The following is a 14,968-nucleotide window of genomic DNA, read 5'->3' as shown; positions in this document are numbered from 1 at the left end:
GTTAAGTGGTGCAGCGTTTTGCACATTTAGAGTATGTTGCTTGCATGAATGGATGGATGGATGAAGATTGGTTTGTATGAGTCAGAATACAAATAGAAGGGATAAGGAAGTACATAGATATGAACTATCCTCGTAACTGTACTAACAAGGCAAGCGGAAGGTCTGAATCCCAGGACTCCCACCTTTCTATCAAATTCCGAAGTCCCCGTTCCTATGTTCTTTCTGCAGTACTGGCGGTTATCACTAGAGGGCGCAGACAGCAACTTAACGCTGACGTGTCTTTCATTGTATCCGAGGTCCTGACAAGCTTTGGTGACGTTCTTTTCGATAGCAACATCCGCGGAAGGCTGAGGTGGCATAGCATAGTTGACTAGACACAAACATCACCATGAGACTTTTTGTAGCAGTTTTGGCTCTCTGTTTGAGCCTTTGTGCCGGTAAGAAACGTTATTCATTTATTCTTAAAGATGTGTGTCACATTTATCTAGGAGATGTTTAAAATGTTCACTCGATTAGCTTGGTGGTCAAGTTGGATAGCTAACTTACCTTAGCAATTGAATGTAACCATTTGCCAAAGAATCACGCTAACGTTTGGCTACTTTAGGTGAACATTTTGCAAGCAATTAAGTAGATAGATAACAAACGACTATTTCAAGTGATAATTTATCTCTTAATAAGGTTGAAACTTCATTTTAAATTGATGAAGGCTAGCCCGGCAGTGACAGTTTGTCCAATCCGCTAACTTCAACCGGAGGTGTAGTCAAAAGGCCATTAAACGTGTTAAAATTAATTAAAAACATTAATAACAACGTTTGTTAAAATACATTTCAAGAACTTAGTTACATTGTTGCAGCGCAGCCTAATCGATACCAAAAACTCGTTGCCTTGTCATTTTTAAACGTTCAGTTGTATCAACGTAAACTATTGAAGGTTGGAAGATATTTGTATCATCCGATTTGTTTAATCGTTTAAGAATACATCAACACACTGTTATTGAATCTGATGCCATCTATTTTGCTCTCTTCCCTAAAGCTGAGACCTGCACAGACCCCGCTTTCTCCCCTTCCACCTACACCACGACGGATGCCGTCATCTCCTCTGAAACTGTGTTCATCGTGGAGCTCAGTCTCGCTTGCTCCAATGGGGTCCAGGTAAGCGGGAAGTTTGTAACCTGTTTTAACCTTTTTCCATCTCAGCATTGGCGATAAGGTTGTTTCTGCTATCTTGATTTAATCACCGTCACTACTCGCTTTTTCTGGTCTCCAGAGTGTGATCCTGTATGCAGATGTCAATGGAAAGCAGTTCCCTGTGACCCGTGGTCAGGATGTTGGCAAATACCAGGTCTGATTTGAACTCTCTCTAATAATCTCTAACGTTTTATTGTTTCCATTTTAATGTCATTGAGGCTATGTGTCTAATCTCCCCGGGTGATATATTCTAGGTCTCTTGGAGTACACCTCACAAACAGGCCAGCTCAGGCACTTATGAGGTGAAATTCTTCGATGAAGAGTCATACAGTGCTTTGCGCAAGGTAAAAACTGCAGTATTTAAGTGCACATTTTTTTTGTGGGATTAGTAGCCCGATCTTCCATTATAAGAGTGTGTTTTTTTTGTGGGGAGCTACCTTTTGGTTATCATTTTCAAATTAATTTTGATAGTAGATAGTCATGTGAAGGACCGATAAATACACGTCGTCCCCACTTGCCCTCCAGGCTATGTACTTTGTAGTTCTTTGGGGCATACATTGCTAACTTACTCGCCAAGATGCCACTTGGCATACAGGCAGGCTTTTACCAGTGCCAAATGGGCTGTTGGTGGCTTTTGTCAGGTGTTTTGTATGCTTTTTAGGTAGTAAGCCTGCTGGTTTTAGACAAAAACTCCATAATGTTGCTTTAAGTTGATTTTTTTTGTGTGTTTATGTGTTTTAGGCTCAGAGAAACAATGAAGACGTTGCTGCCATCAAGCCTCTGTTCTCTGTCAATGTGGATCACAGAGTAAGTATGCTTTTCTGCTTTATGAATATCATGATACACATTTTTCTGTGCATTTGCTAGGTCATTCTGACTGACTGAAGTAATAATGCCTGATTCTGGCAGCCTCATCATAGCTGCAATCAATCAATCACCCATTCATGTTTAGAATTTAAGCCCTATGTTTTTCAGTTCAAACCTAAAGCATCTAAGGCAAACAACAACGGCTTACTCCGTGATGCTGTTCAGTTGCTATTTCTGGTAGTGTCTGTGCTTTTGTCTCTTGCTCTGACCTTACCTGTGTCTGTCTTTCTCTCTCTCTCTCCCTCCTCCTCCTCCTCCTCCGCAGGGTGCATGGAACGGTCCCTGGGTGTCTACTGAGATCCTGGCAGCCGTCATGGGCATTTTGGTCTACTATCTGGCCTATAGCACCAAGAGCTCCATCCAGGCCTAAAGCCACTGGCTTCATAACATGGGAACTGAGCTCAACACCAGTAGTCCCTCCTTCTGCTGGGCGTGGAAATGCATCGGCGTACCTGCTGAGACTGAACAAGCACACGCTGGGGTTCAGCGGTGTGACTTTCCTGTAACATAATTCGTAGAAGAGTGTCACTCCATCTGGACATGGAGGTTACGAGCTGGGGCCATGACACACACACACACACACACACACACACACATACTCAAACATACACACACATACAAACATACACACACACAAAGTTGTAATGATATTTGTGCAAGGATTTTTTACAAATAAAACTAAATCAGCTAATTCTTCTTAAGGAAGTATGAATGGTTATCAGTATGTTTTAAGACTTTGGGGAAATCATGTCATTCAGTTTGATAAAGAAAATTGTAACTGCTCTGACAGAGGGATCCACAAGGAAAAGAACAGTCTGGATATGAAATGTTGTCATCAAATTTCACTGAATATGTGAACTGAATAAAACAATGTATATAAAATTGTGAAATAGATTTTTGTATGACAGCAGCTCATTAGAATAATCACACAATAATGCCACTGCCTCACTATGTGGAGAGGGTGTATTTTTCGGCATCGGTGTCTGGTAATAAAGCAAACAAGCATTTATAGGCATTTATATTTATTTGTATAATAATAAACTATTTGTATAGCACCTTTCATACAAAACAATGCAGCTCAAAGTGTTCACTTCATAAACTCACTTCATCCTTGTTAACCTAAATGTAGAAAGGCTATCAATGAAAAGCAAACTAGTTATATCAGAATTTCTAATAGACGGGCTCTGGTTATTTCTCTTGACAGACAAATCAAGGATATGGAACTGATTCAGTTAAACCAGGTTGAACGAACAAATGGTCATAGTCAGATTTGGGTAGACTCGTGCACTTGAGATTGGCAGGGGGTGGAATTATACACAAATGTTGACGGCAATCATTTTAGAGCGAATTATAAAGATTATAGTCAAAGACAGGCGGTCAAAATGAATCCACTTTTAGCAACCCTTTCCCTTCAAATAAAGTAGGCAGAATGTGTGATAGCAATGCACCCCCCTATAAGTGTAATGGTACGTTCTTGTACAGTTACGCGCCCGTCCGGGCTCAGGAAGCAGCAAATCATTAGCCAGCTAGCTATAAAACAATTGTCTCATTCTTGTCAATTGCGCGTTGCACGTAGTCATAGTATTGCACTGTACTCTTGCGAAGCATAAGAAAAACGTGAATGACTACGCTTTAATAATAACAAAATGTCTGGCTCTGCACCTCCAACCCCGCCGGACGACAGTTCCGACACGTGCGGGTTGGCTGCTTTTCTCCCTGCCGGCTATCAAGCTTTCAAACCGGAGGACCATGGCCTAGACCGCAGCTTTCGGCTAACGGCCTTCTCCGATCTGAAAGGATGAGGCTGCAAAGTCCCCCAGGAGGCTCTGCTCAAACTCCTGGAGGGACTTGAGCCCGATCGTCCGGGTGTAGGGACGGGAGAGGACGGCGGCCCGGCGGCAGGTGCTGGAGACGAGACATCTGAATTCGGTCAGCTTTCACAGACTGCTCATGGTCCCCGATTAGGTAAGGCATGCAACCACGCCGACCGATCATAATGTTATCGTATTTGCGTTTGCGGAGTCCAGTTTGTGTTGTGCAATGAATGACATGCTATCCAGCAAGTGCTGTGTATGCAAATATTCTAGATATTTCCCAAAATTAGCCATCTTTACTTGTTAACTTCAGTATGAAACATTGACAGATGGGGAGTGTGAAGGTGCAATATGTTACGGTAACGCTTGCTAGCTAGCTAATTTGGCTAACAAACTCAAAATATTCCACACATGCAAGAGCACTGGTTTAAAATCTGGATCAGATCCCAGCATTCTTGAATTATACTTTGACCTGTGTAATCCACTCTAATCAGGATCTATAGTTAATAGTGAACTGTCCCCGTGGCACCCATTCAGTACAGAATGGATTAAGATACTGATTAATTTGGAGTGAAGTTAGCTGCGTACAGGATGAAAGGTGTTAGCTGGTAATGTCAAAATAAGATCAGAAGTTGTTCAAAGTTCAGAGTTCTGTGAAGAAACATTGATGTTACACCATACTCTCCTCTCCTCCACTGCTATATTCCAAGCACTCCCTAAAAATAGTCGCTCCCTCTATCTCGTGATAGTCTTGTGTGTCTTGACTTACTTGATTACTAAGTAGTGCTTCGACACAATGCGCTGGAATGAAGGCCTTGTTGTGTGTTTGGTTGCAGGTATTGGCTTGGACTCCTGTGTCATTCCCCTGAGACACGGAGGTCTGTCTCTGGTCCAGACCACTGACTTCTTCTATCCCCTGGTGGAGGACCCATACATGATGGTCAGTGCTGTTTGTTCACTCATTCTTCCTGCTATAGAGGTTCATTGTCCTTTCAAAAATGAATAAAGGACATTTAAATTATATCCTTGAGGAAACTGGGCTTGCTGTGTAGAACAGTGTAAATCAACAATCCTGCTTTCCGCATACGCACAACCTGCATACACACATAATACAGCACATTCCCCCATCGTGCCCAAGCACACATGCCGTTGGTCAGTGGTGATTTGTGACAGTTCAAATGAGTAATCTTGCTGCTCCATGTAAAACACGCGCTTCTCCCACCCCTCCTCAGCTACAAATCCCCCCGTGTTCATACCTGAGTTGCCCCATGTTGCACAACAAAAGCTTCCCTCCCCTCACTCACACAATGGAACATTCCAGTATCCCCACAAGGCACCTAATGCCTTGTCCTGTTTGTTCATGTACAAGTAGCCCAATTACACTCTGTAGCCCTTTCCTCTGATTACACTTTGTATTTTGGCCAGTACTAATGTCTCTGCTTTGTTCTGCTGCATGTCTGCTAATGAGTGAAAATTGTGAAAAATATGAATTTGCACAAATGGGTAATGATATCCTGTTTAATAATAAATACATATATGATTTATAATACACCATAGTCACACCAACACATTGAAAAAAAATAGAGTAATATAAATGCACACCTGTATAAAAGGAGTATTGGGGTTTCCATCTCTTTTCAGGGTCGCATAGCGTGTGCCAACGTGCTGAGTGATCTCTACGCCATGGGGATCACAGAGTGTGACAACATGCTGATGCTGCTCAGTATTAGTCAGAAGATGAGTGAAAAGGTGAACTTTGACCCCTGATCTTTCACCCCTGTTGTCTGTTCTGTCCTCCCCTTGTGAAACTCTTTCAGCCTTGTCATGTTAAGTGGCGACTTTTACAAAGGCCCTGTTAGCATTGGTTATTAAGTCATCTGCTTGTAGCAATTCCGTGGTGTTTTGTACTTCTTGTAACCATGTTGAGTAATCTACGTAAGGTTTTATCTTAACATTTTGACATCACTCTGGCCTTTTTGTTTTTAATCCTAAAGTGACAAAATTCAGGATTCAAATTTGAAAAACTCTTAACGCACTGCTGGCCACTTTGAATGCATGCATTTGTTGCACTTTTGCTTACTTTTACTACATTTCGTCAATTGAAGAAATGTTTAACCACTGGTTAGCAACAATTGCACACTGTGTGCAAACTGCTGTTACATGTCCTTTTACAATGTAGTTGGAATGTTAAATTCAAGTTCAAGTTTATTATGTGGCCTGTGTAATCCCAACTGGCAAGCTGCATAACCTGAATATCTGAATATGTCTCTTCCTGTTTCCTGTTTGTGACGGCACCTCCAGGAGAGGGAGCAGGTGATGCCGGTGATGATAAAGGGTTTCCGTGACGCTGCAGAGGAGGGCGGGACTTCTGTGACTGGCGGCCAGACGGTCATCAACCCCTGGATCATCCTTGGGGGCGTGGCCACAGTGGTGTGCCAGCCCAATGACTTCATCATGTGAGCCTTCCTTAGCAACCTCTCTTGTCATTCATATCTGAAGCAGTTTGCGTCCCAAGCAGTGGTGTGTCAGAGGCTCACTATCAGGTGGGAAATGCACTGTGAGGTCTTTGTGACATCACTGGTGCGCACCAGCCTCGGTTTCCCTGTAACCCTAGGCAACATGGGCTCATTTGCAAGCCCAAGTAGTTAACCCCAAAATCATGTGGATGGCTTTGCCTTCCAGATGACCGATAATGACCACACATCCGCTATTAGTCTTCAGCTGTTGGAGAGTTTGAAAGCCTGTCTGTCTGTGTTGTTATGGTTACCTTATCCATGGAAATGTCTACATCACTGATGGTCACTTACCCTTGTTCTGTGCTCTCCTGTCTAGGCCCGACAGCGCCGTTCCAGGGGATGTGCTTGTTCTCACCAAACCTCTGGGCACACAAGTGGCCGTCAATGCCCATCAATGGCTTGAACTGGTAAGAGGAAACCTTTCTTTGGGTTGCATGTGGGTCTGTGCATTTGATTTGGGGTTCAGTGTTTTTTTTTCCCCCATCCTTTTACCAAACCTTACAGAATAAAAAAAAAAAATGCTGCTTTATGCTCTTAGAAGTCATAAGCTTTTATATATACAATCTGCCTTTTATCTGTACAGTCCTCTGTTGAAAGAGTCTACATTTCATGATGTATCAAAAGATTACTTCGGTGCAGAGAGGAAAAGATGGCCGCCTTCTGCTTCCCATTTTAGGAAGTGGGAAATGATTTAAACGGTGCTTGAAAAGTCCTCTTGTTAGAGTTCTGGTGGTAAAAAAAGACCACGTTTCAGCCCGCTTTCCATCATGCTAGAAGAGGAGCTTTGCTCAGCCATTTTCAAAAGCTGACTAAATGGGTTTCAGGAGGTTAATGGAAGGTCTCTCTGTTGGGTGGGTCGTTTTTACACACACACACACGCACACGCACACACACACACATCTTTTTGAAAGAAACAAAATGGCTCTATTTAAGTGCATATGGTGTATGAAGTCTATAGATTATGAGCTACAGGGCCTTTAGAGGTATTCTGGGCAGTGTGTCTATGGATGGGCGGATGATTCTCCAGGAATGGTGCGTTTAAATACAGACTGTATGTCACTTCTTCTGTTGCCTTTCTCCTGCAGCCTGACAAATGGAACAAGATCAAGCTGGTCATATCTAAGGAAGAGGTCGAACAGGCCTACCAGGAAGCCATGCACAACATGGCCACCCTCAACCGCACAGGTACCGTCACCCACCCGTGATCTATGCATAATTGATCAACAGGTACCACCACCTACCTGTGCTATATTCATAACTGATCAAACTTGTACGGCAACCTACCTGTGCTGTATACAGAATTGATCTAATTGGTACCGTCACCTACCCGTGCTATATGCATAATTGATCAAACAGGTACCGTCACCTACCTGTGATGTATACATAATTGATCAACAGGTGCCGTCACCTACCCGTGATCTATGCATAATTGATCAAACTGGTACCGTCACCTACCTGTGCTATGTACAAAACTGATCAAACGGGTACCGTCACCTACCCGTGATGTTTACATAATTGATCAAACAGGTACCGTCACCTACCCGTGATGTTTACATAATTGATCAAACAGGTACAGTCACCTCAAAGTACTTTATTGTCATTGTCACAAAGACAACGAGACAGTAGAGGCACCAACAGACAGCTAAAAAAACTTAGGATGCTGTGAATATTATTTTCCACAGCTAAATAACAATTCATAAATAGATTAATAAATATCTAAGTAAATTAACAAAAGCAATTTATCTACATATTGAGGTGCATCAGTAATTGCAGGGTAGAGTGTTACAGGGTTGACCTACCCGTGATGTATAAATAACTGGTCAAACAGGTACGGCCACCTACCTGTGCTATATACGTAACTGACCAAACCGGGACCGTCACTTACCCAATCAATATACATAATTGATCAAATTGGTACGGCCACCTTCCTGTGCTATATACATGATTGATCAAATTAGTTCCGCCACCTCCCCCTGCAATATACATTACTGATCAACAGGTACTGTCACCTACCAATGCGATATGCATAATTGATCAAACAGGTACCGCCAACTTCTCTTGCATGCGTATACATAATTGATCAAACTGTGTGATCACAGTTTTATGTTCCCGTCCCTGGCGAGTATTGCTGTTTTTTTCCATAGCAACATTCATCTCTGCTTTCAATCTCTGAAAGGATTTATTCTCATCCACACGTGTAGAACATTAGGCCCATAGTTTTATGTCGCTGTTATATTGCACTTGCTGATCTATTCTTATCCACATGTGTAGAATATTAGGCCCATAGTTTGATATTCTCTTGCATTGCACCTGCTGATTTGGTATGGCTACCCTGTTAAAGCACTTCTAGTCTTCATCCCTAACGTTTCTCCTTACCCTTCCTCCTCGTCTCCTTACCGTTCCTCCTCATCTCCTTACCGTTCCTCCTCATCTCCTCGTCTCCTTACCCTTCCTCCTTGTCTCCTTACCGTTCCTCCTCATCTCCTTACCGTTCCTCCTCATCTCCTTACCTTTCCTCCTCATCTCCTTACCTTTCCTCCTCGTCTCCTTACCGTTCCTCCTCATCTCCTCGTTTCCTTACCCTTCCTCCTCGTCTCCTTACCTTTCCTCCTCGTCTCCTTACCGTTCCTCCTCATCTCCTCGTCTCCTTACCGCTCCTCCTCATCTCCTTACCGTTCCTCCTCATCTCCTCGTTTCCTTACCCTTCCTCCTCGTCTCCTTACCGTTCCTCCTCATCTCCTTGTATCTGCAGCTGCATCCCTGATGCACAAGTTCAACGCGCACGCAGCCACTGACATCACCGGCTTCGGGATCCTGGGCCACGCCCGCACCCTGGCGCAGCAGCAGCGCAGCGAGGTGGCCTTCGTCATCCACAACCTGCCCATCCTCGCCAAGATGGCTGCCGTCAGTAAGGCCTGTGGCAACCTCTTCGGCCTCCTGCAGGGCACCTCCTCAGAAACATCAGGTGCGAGACAATTAAATTAAATTTTATTTTTATAGCGCCATAACAATACAATTGCCTCTAGGCGCTTTACAGAGCCCAGAGTCTGAACCCCCTTAGTGCAAGCACAATGGCAACAGGGGCCAGAAACAAAACCTCTCTGTTAGGCAGGAAGAAACCTTAAGCATAACCACGTCACATAAGGGGGGAAGAGACAGACGCCAACATACTCGCAGTCACCCCACTGCAGACGTACACACAGTCACACTATGTATGTGGTTTGAGGGTGGATTCAGTTTGCCTATTCATAGAACGGGGCATTATTGGTGAAAAATCAATATTCCTCTGATTGCTAAAATGCTTAACAGCACTCTAGTGCAGGCAGTATGAGCACATCTCAGACTCACATCACAGGCACAGAAAACTCTCTAACTATGCCAACCTTAATGATCTGGACTGTAAAGCAGCGTGGTTTTATATTTGACTACAAATAGAAACGCTGGGAAAGCCGTTCACTGCGAACAGAAGCGGAACCATTTCTGGGTTTTCTAAATGTTGGTCTTTGTTTATGCTATTTTTACACTCCACTTATTCAAAGCAGGTTCTGTAGTGCACAGCATTTTGAAAAGGACCTCCTTAATTTGAGTGAACCTCAAAGGCACCCTTGCCCAGTCCATCCTAAAAAGAGATAGGTGGTGTTATTACATATATAAATATATTTAAATAAATATTTGTCTTCATCTTACCACCTAGGTAAATGTCTTGATCACTCCCATGACATGTTTCATCATCCTCTTGGAAGTATTAACTGACCCACCAGTTTGGCCTGCAGCTCTGAGTCTCTTGGTGTTTTTTAATTGGGACGTTCACACTTTAGAGTCCTGTTTTAGCAGCCACTGTGTCATGTGCCACTGTTATCTTGAAGAAGCAATCCGGATCAAATGCTATTCGCTAACGATATTCTAGTCTAGCGGGTAAAACTTACGAAATCTCTTTAAATGTGCTGACTTTGACATTATGACAAACCAACTTTCAAGCTGTTATTTTAAGGTAAAACTGCTTATCCTAATCCTGAAGTATAATTGCTGCATACTGTTACTTTGTAACACTGCGTTCTGGTAAAGAACAGACTCTTCTTTTTTTCATTCTTAATATAAGCCATAAAGATGGAATACATTGCAAAACAGGTGTAGCTTTACAAGTTCAAGTAGAGCAGCAAGATGCAGTGATTACCCAAATTAGATCATGCAAGCAAGCTATATTGGAAGCATCTGGCCAATGTAGGCCATAGGCATACTGTTTACTTTACTTTACGTCACCTGCTCAAAGCTTTATGTGAACTAGCTTCATTTGAAAACCTGAGAAACATTCCACTAAATTCACTTCTCCTTGTGTTTCTTTGCAACTATCATTAAGAAATGCGTTAATACAAATGGTAGAAAATAAATAAATACTAAATAAGAAACAAACTAAAAACATTCCATTTGATCTTTTCAATAAAATCCTGATGTAAAAATGCCTTAAATGTCCGTAATCCAGGAGTGTTTGTGGGTGCTATGGTGAAGTAAAACCTTGTTGGGCACCGTGCAGTATGTAGTAACAGTTAACACCCAGCAGAGGCTGATGTTGAGCCAGTTGTTTTGCCTGGAGTCATACGTCCGTTTTTGTCCTAACTAATTGTTTGATTCTGAAGGAAATCATTTGATCTAATCGAGGAATCTCTTTGTGTCGCCCCCTCCTCTTCAAAATCTTCCCCCTCTCACCAACTCTCTTTCCCACCCTGATTATTTTTATCTCTCTCCTTCACCTGGTTTCTCTGTCCTTGTGTCCCATCCCATTCCACCTGCTCTCTCTCTTTCTTCTTCCCTCCCTCCCATCTACCTGCTCCCTGTATTCCTCTCTTCCTCTCACTCTCTCCCTCCCTCTCTCCCCCTCTACCCCTCCTTCACAATCCCTGTATTCCTTTCTTCCTCTCACTCTCTCCCTCGCCTCTCCCCCTTCACCCCCCCCATCTCTCTCTCCTCTCCGTCTCTATCTCTCTACCTCCCCCCCACTCCCTCTCTCTTCTCCATCTCTCTACCTCCCTCTCTCCTGCAGGAGGCTTGCTGATCTGCCTGCCCCGGGAGCAGGCGGCTCGTTTCTGTGCGGAGATGAAGGCGAGTCGGTCGGGCGGCGTGGGCGTGCCAGGCCCCGAGGGGGCGGCGGGTGGCGAGGGCCAGCAGGCCTGGATCATCGGCATCGTGGAGAAGGGCAACCGCTGTGCCCGCATCATCGACAAGCCTCGCATCATCGAGGTCCCACCCCGTGGCTCCGTCACCGAGGGCAACAACAACAACAACAGCACCAGCCCGCCCCCTGTGCAAAGCCCGCCAGTGTCCTAAGGGGGGGGGCGCAGGTGTGCTTGACCCCCCCCCATCCCCTCCTCCCTTTCCCCCCACCTTTCACCTGTCCTGCCATCTGCATCATAGAGCAGGATAAGAGTGCTTTGCTTACCTCACTCCATCTGCTGTGGGGGGAGGGGTGTGAAGCTGGTCTGTAGTCTGGGGGTGAAGCCTCCATAGCCTTTAAACAATCAGTCATCAGATAAATGGTTTCTTTCTCCTTTGGCCCCCCCATCTTTCATCTTCCCTTATTGCTCCCTCTTGTCACTTTTTCTCCCATTCTTTTTTTTCTGTGATGGAATGTGTGTGTGAGAGTGAGTGACTGTGACTGTGTGTGAGTGACTGTGTGTGTGTGTGTGTGTGTGTGTGAGAGTGAGCGTGTGTGTGTGTGTGTGTGTGTGTGTGTGAGAGTGAGCGATTTTGTGTGTGTGTGTGAGAGAGAGTGAGTGACTGTGTGTGTGTGTGTGTGTGGTCATATCTGAGTGTGTTACGCCTGTGCTGCTTCTGTGTGAGCAGCCTGAATGTATGCATCAGTCAGTGTACAGAAGACTCGCCTGGCCTTGCCTTTGTGCACTGAGGATCTTATCTGACATTAGTGTGTGTGTGTGTGTGTGTGTGTGTGTGTGTGTCTGTGTTTTTATACAGCCATCTCTTTCTGGGTCTTTTTCTGCTGTCCATTTCGGCCCCCTGTTCAGCCTCTGGGTTGAGAGCGACAGACCAAAAATTCTTTCTTTTTTCCTGGTGGGAGTCGGAATGGATTGCACACAGCCCGTTTGCCCCCTTTCCTCTCCTCTCCTTGCGTCTCTTTCTTCCCTCTTTCCATAACTTTAAGCGCCATGTCTTGCAATCTATACCATGTGTGTGATGTATGTGATGTCACATTTATCTTCCTGTGGATTTGTCTTTCCCTTGTCCCTTCTGTATATCTGTATGCCATTCTGCCCCCCCCCCCCCCCTCCAAATCTTCAGTGTAGCCCGTTTACATCCTGATACTGGCCACTGAGTATAACAGAGGGAGTGATGAGGGGGGGGGGGGGGAGAAGTCTGAGTCACCCTCATTAGTCGTCTGTAGCTCCGCTAGCTCTGTCAGAAGCTCACTTGCCCTGTCGGTGCCTCTGTGTGTTGGCAGACGCAAGGCCTTTTTGTTTCCCCTCTTCTTCCTGCCTTCATTTTTCCACAGCGAGAGATCATAACATTCCGTCAATTTTCTTAATTGACCGTGATTGCAGACAAGAACTTAATCTTTTCCATGACAATCGGAAACGTTCTTGAGGGTTTTTTTCCACTTTCAAAGTATTTGGAAGTAATTAAAGTGATGTGAAATGTGCAAAACTGATGATTCTATCCAAACGTAAAGGGTCCATAGTAATCTTAGGCATGGACCCTTTTACAGTGCATTGTAATTTATTGACTCATTGAATGGTACCCGTTTCCTGGAATTGTGTTTTTAAATAGAGAATCCAAACATCCAGGATGAAAATTAACGTTTTATGAAAAAACTGAAGTTGTCAAATTACCTGACAAAACAACAAAATGGCCGTACTACTTCGTATGAGAGACCTCGTGTCCATCTCTGACCTCATTTGGGTATCCGTTGTTTGAGGGGGAAAAAACAAACAAAGGTAGACACTTCAACTGACTGTTTTGAGTTAAGAATAGTGTTCTAGACAGATGTCATGACCCTGTTGTTCAACAATGATCTTAAAGTGCATTGCTAGTCAGTAGCTTAGCGAACCGTAGTAGTTGGGTATCATTGTGATGCTTGTCAGTGGAGGTGGGGGGAACCATAGTAATCGGGACAGTTTGGTGTGTCGTTTTACTCGTAAGGAAATACATGCTAGTAGACGGAGGGTTGTTATTTGTTTTTGTTTTCCTCATTGAGATGGGATGGGTATTTAATTGTTTGGAATGTTTACAAATTTGGGTTTTCAGTTGTTCGGTTCAACATTGTAGCCTTTTGATTCATTATCCCCAATGCACTATTGACGAATTGTTGATAGGATGTTGACTACTTTTTTTTTTTTTCATTTCTTTTGATTTAAAATGTTTTCCATAATGTGTGAAACTTGGCCACTCGTACTGAATCAGGGAGAGGGTTGAGCAGCTCTCTCTGGTCCAATTAGAGTGTCCGGTTCTCGGGATTCGCCATTTGATTGGCCACAGCAGAACATCAGTTTCTGTCCCCTTCTGTTTATGATGCTTAACTCGTTAAACCTCGACCAATGGGGATGGGTTAAGCTGATGTCACTCAAAAGAAGGGGGCAGAGACTAATCTGTTTGGTTGAGACATTTGGCATTTTTATCGTCTGTCATGAATTCATCCATTCTAAGTCAATAAAGCAATCAGTTTCTCTAAGACACCGCTGGTTTGTTTTGTTGTGTATGCATAAGTGTCTGTGCACTTGATTGCTTGATTGTGTATAGATATTTGTAGCCTGGGTGCCATCCATTTTGTACGCGCTCCACTGATTGCTGCCTTTTCGCTGAAAAAAACAGTGGAGCGTGTTCAAAACGGATGGCACCCAGGCTTAGATATTTGTAGTACGTTAACCCAAAGTGTGTGTGTGTGTGTGTGTGTGTGTGTGTGTGTGCAGCTGTAATGTATCCAGCTGGGCTAAGGATGGCAGCAGAACATAGTGAAGTTCCAGTCTAACGCAAAGGGAGGCGTGAACTGACTACCAGCTCCACATCAGCTGAAGTACACTGAGTGCTTGTGAACTGACTCCCATCAGCTGGAGTACACTGAGTGCTTGTGAACTGACTCCCATCAGCTGAAGTACACTGAGTGCTTGTGAACTGACTGTATAATAATAATAACAATATTAATACTTTCAACTTGTATAGCGTTTTTCTAGGTACCCAAAGACGCTCTACATAGGACAAAAACAAAAAACCAAACACAAAAAGAGCAAACAAGACAAAACAAACAGAACATTTTAGTGAAAAAGAGCAGCTGGAGTGCACTGAATGCTTGAAGAGGCACATCCCAAGCTATTAGTCTGACTCGACCTTCAATAGTGGTCCTCAGCAAAGACAGCCAACAGCACAAATTTAGAGCCGTTTCGTCAGGAGTTTGCATGCACCATGGCCTAATGCTCATAATAATCTTTAAATTTAGAAGCACTTGGTTAAGGTTAACCCTCAAGCCAGCAGCCTTTTTGCTATGTTTAACTAACTGATGAGAAGTGGATTTGTCTCCCAATATAAAGTGCATTCATTCATTCACTGAAGGCACCTGTGTTTGGGTGAGTGTTAAAACTAA

General features: G+C 43.8%; 2 protein-coding genes across 4 annotated transcripts; both read left to right on the top strand.

Annotated features, from left to right (window-relative positions):
- Window positions 1–303: 303 nt before the first annotated feature.
- On the top strand, window positions 304–2,987 carry ssr4 (signal sequence receptor, delta). The gene is made up of 6 exons (XM_080832379.1): window positions 304–437; window positions 1,033–1,151; window positions 1,267–1,341; window positions 1,442–1,531; window positions 1,929–1,994; window positions 2,320–2,987. Exons 1-6 carry the CDS (start codon window positions 389–391, stop codon window positions 2,422–2,424), a joined length of 504 nt encoding a protein of 167 aa, XP_080688505.1. The 5' UTR covers window positions 304–388; the 3' UTR covers window positions 2,425–2,987.
- Window positions 2,988–3,572: 585 nt separating this feature from the next.
- On the top strand, window positions 3,573–14,041 carry sephs3 (selenophosphate synthetase 3). Of its 3 annotated transcripts, XM_080860440.1 has the most exons (8): window positions 3,573–4,019; window positions 4,705–4,808; window positions 5,510–5,617; window positions 6,170–6,324; window positions 6,701–6,791; window positions 7,470–7,569; window positions 9,137–9,349; window positions 11,423–14,041. In XM_080860440.1, exons 1-8 carry the CDS (start codon window positions 3,701–3,703, stop codon window positions 11,704–11,706), a joined length of 1,374 nt encoding a protein of 457 aa, XP_080716566.1. In that variant the 5' UTR covers window positions 3,573–3,700; the 3' UTR covers window positions 11,707–14,041. The 3 variants fall into 3 exon arrangements, with proteins under 3 accessions (XP_080716566.1, XP_080716567.1, XP_080716568.1); XM_080860441.1 differs by lacking the exon at window positions 5,510–5,617; XM_080860442.1 differs by lacking the exon at window positions 9,137–9,349.
- The last annotated feature ends 927 nt before the right edge of the window (window positions 14,042–14,968 follow it).

The sequence above is a fragment of the Sprattus sprattus genome (assembly GCF_963457725.1).
Source record: "Sprattus sprattus genome assembly, chromosome: 2".
NCBI classification, from domain to species: Eukaryota; Metazoa; Chordata; class Actinopteri; order Clupeiformes; family Clupeidae; genus Sprattus; species Sprattus sprattus.
The sequence above is the reverse complement of the archived record's forward strand: the minus strand, read 5'-3'. Positions and strand labels throughout refer to the sequence as shown.

Excerpts from the sequence above, each read along its gene's own strand:
- ssr4 (XM_080832379.1), top strand. The coding sequence starts at position 389 with ATGAGACTTTTTGTAGCAGTTTTGGCTCTCTGTTTGAGCCTTTGTGCC. Across the intron at positions 1,342-1,441 it reads AGGATGTTGGCAAATACCAG|GTCTCTTGGAGTACACCTCA; the intron begins GTCTGATTTGAA and ends GATATATTCTAG. Across the intron at positions 1,532-1,928 it reads CATACAGTGCTTTGCGCAAG|GCTCAGAGAAACAATGAAGA; the intron begins GTAAAAACTGCA and ends TATGTGTTTTAG.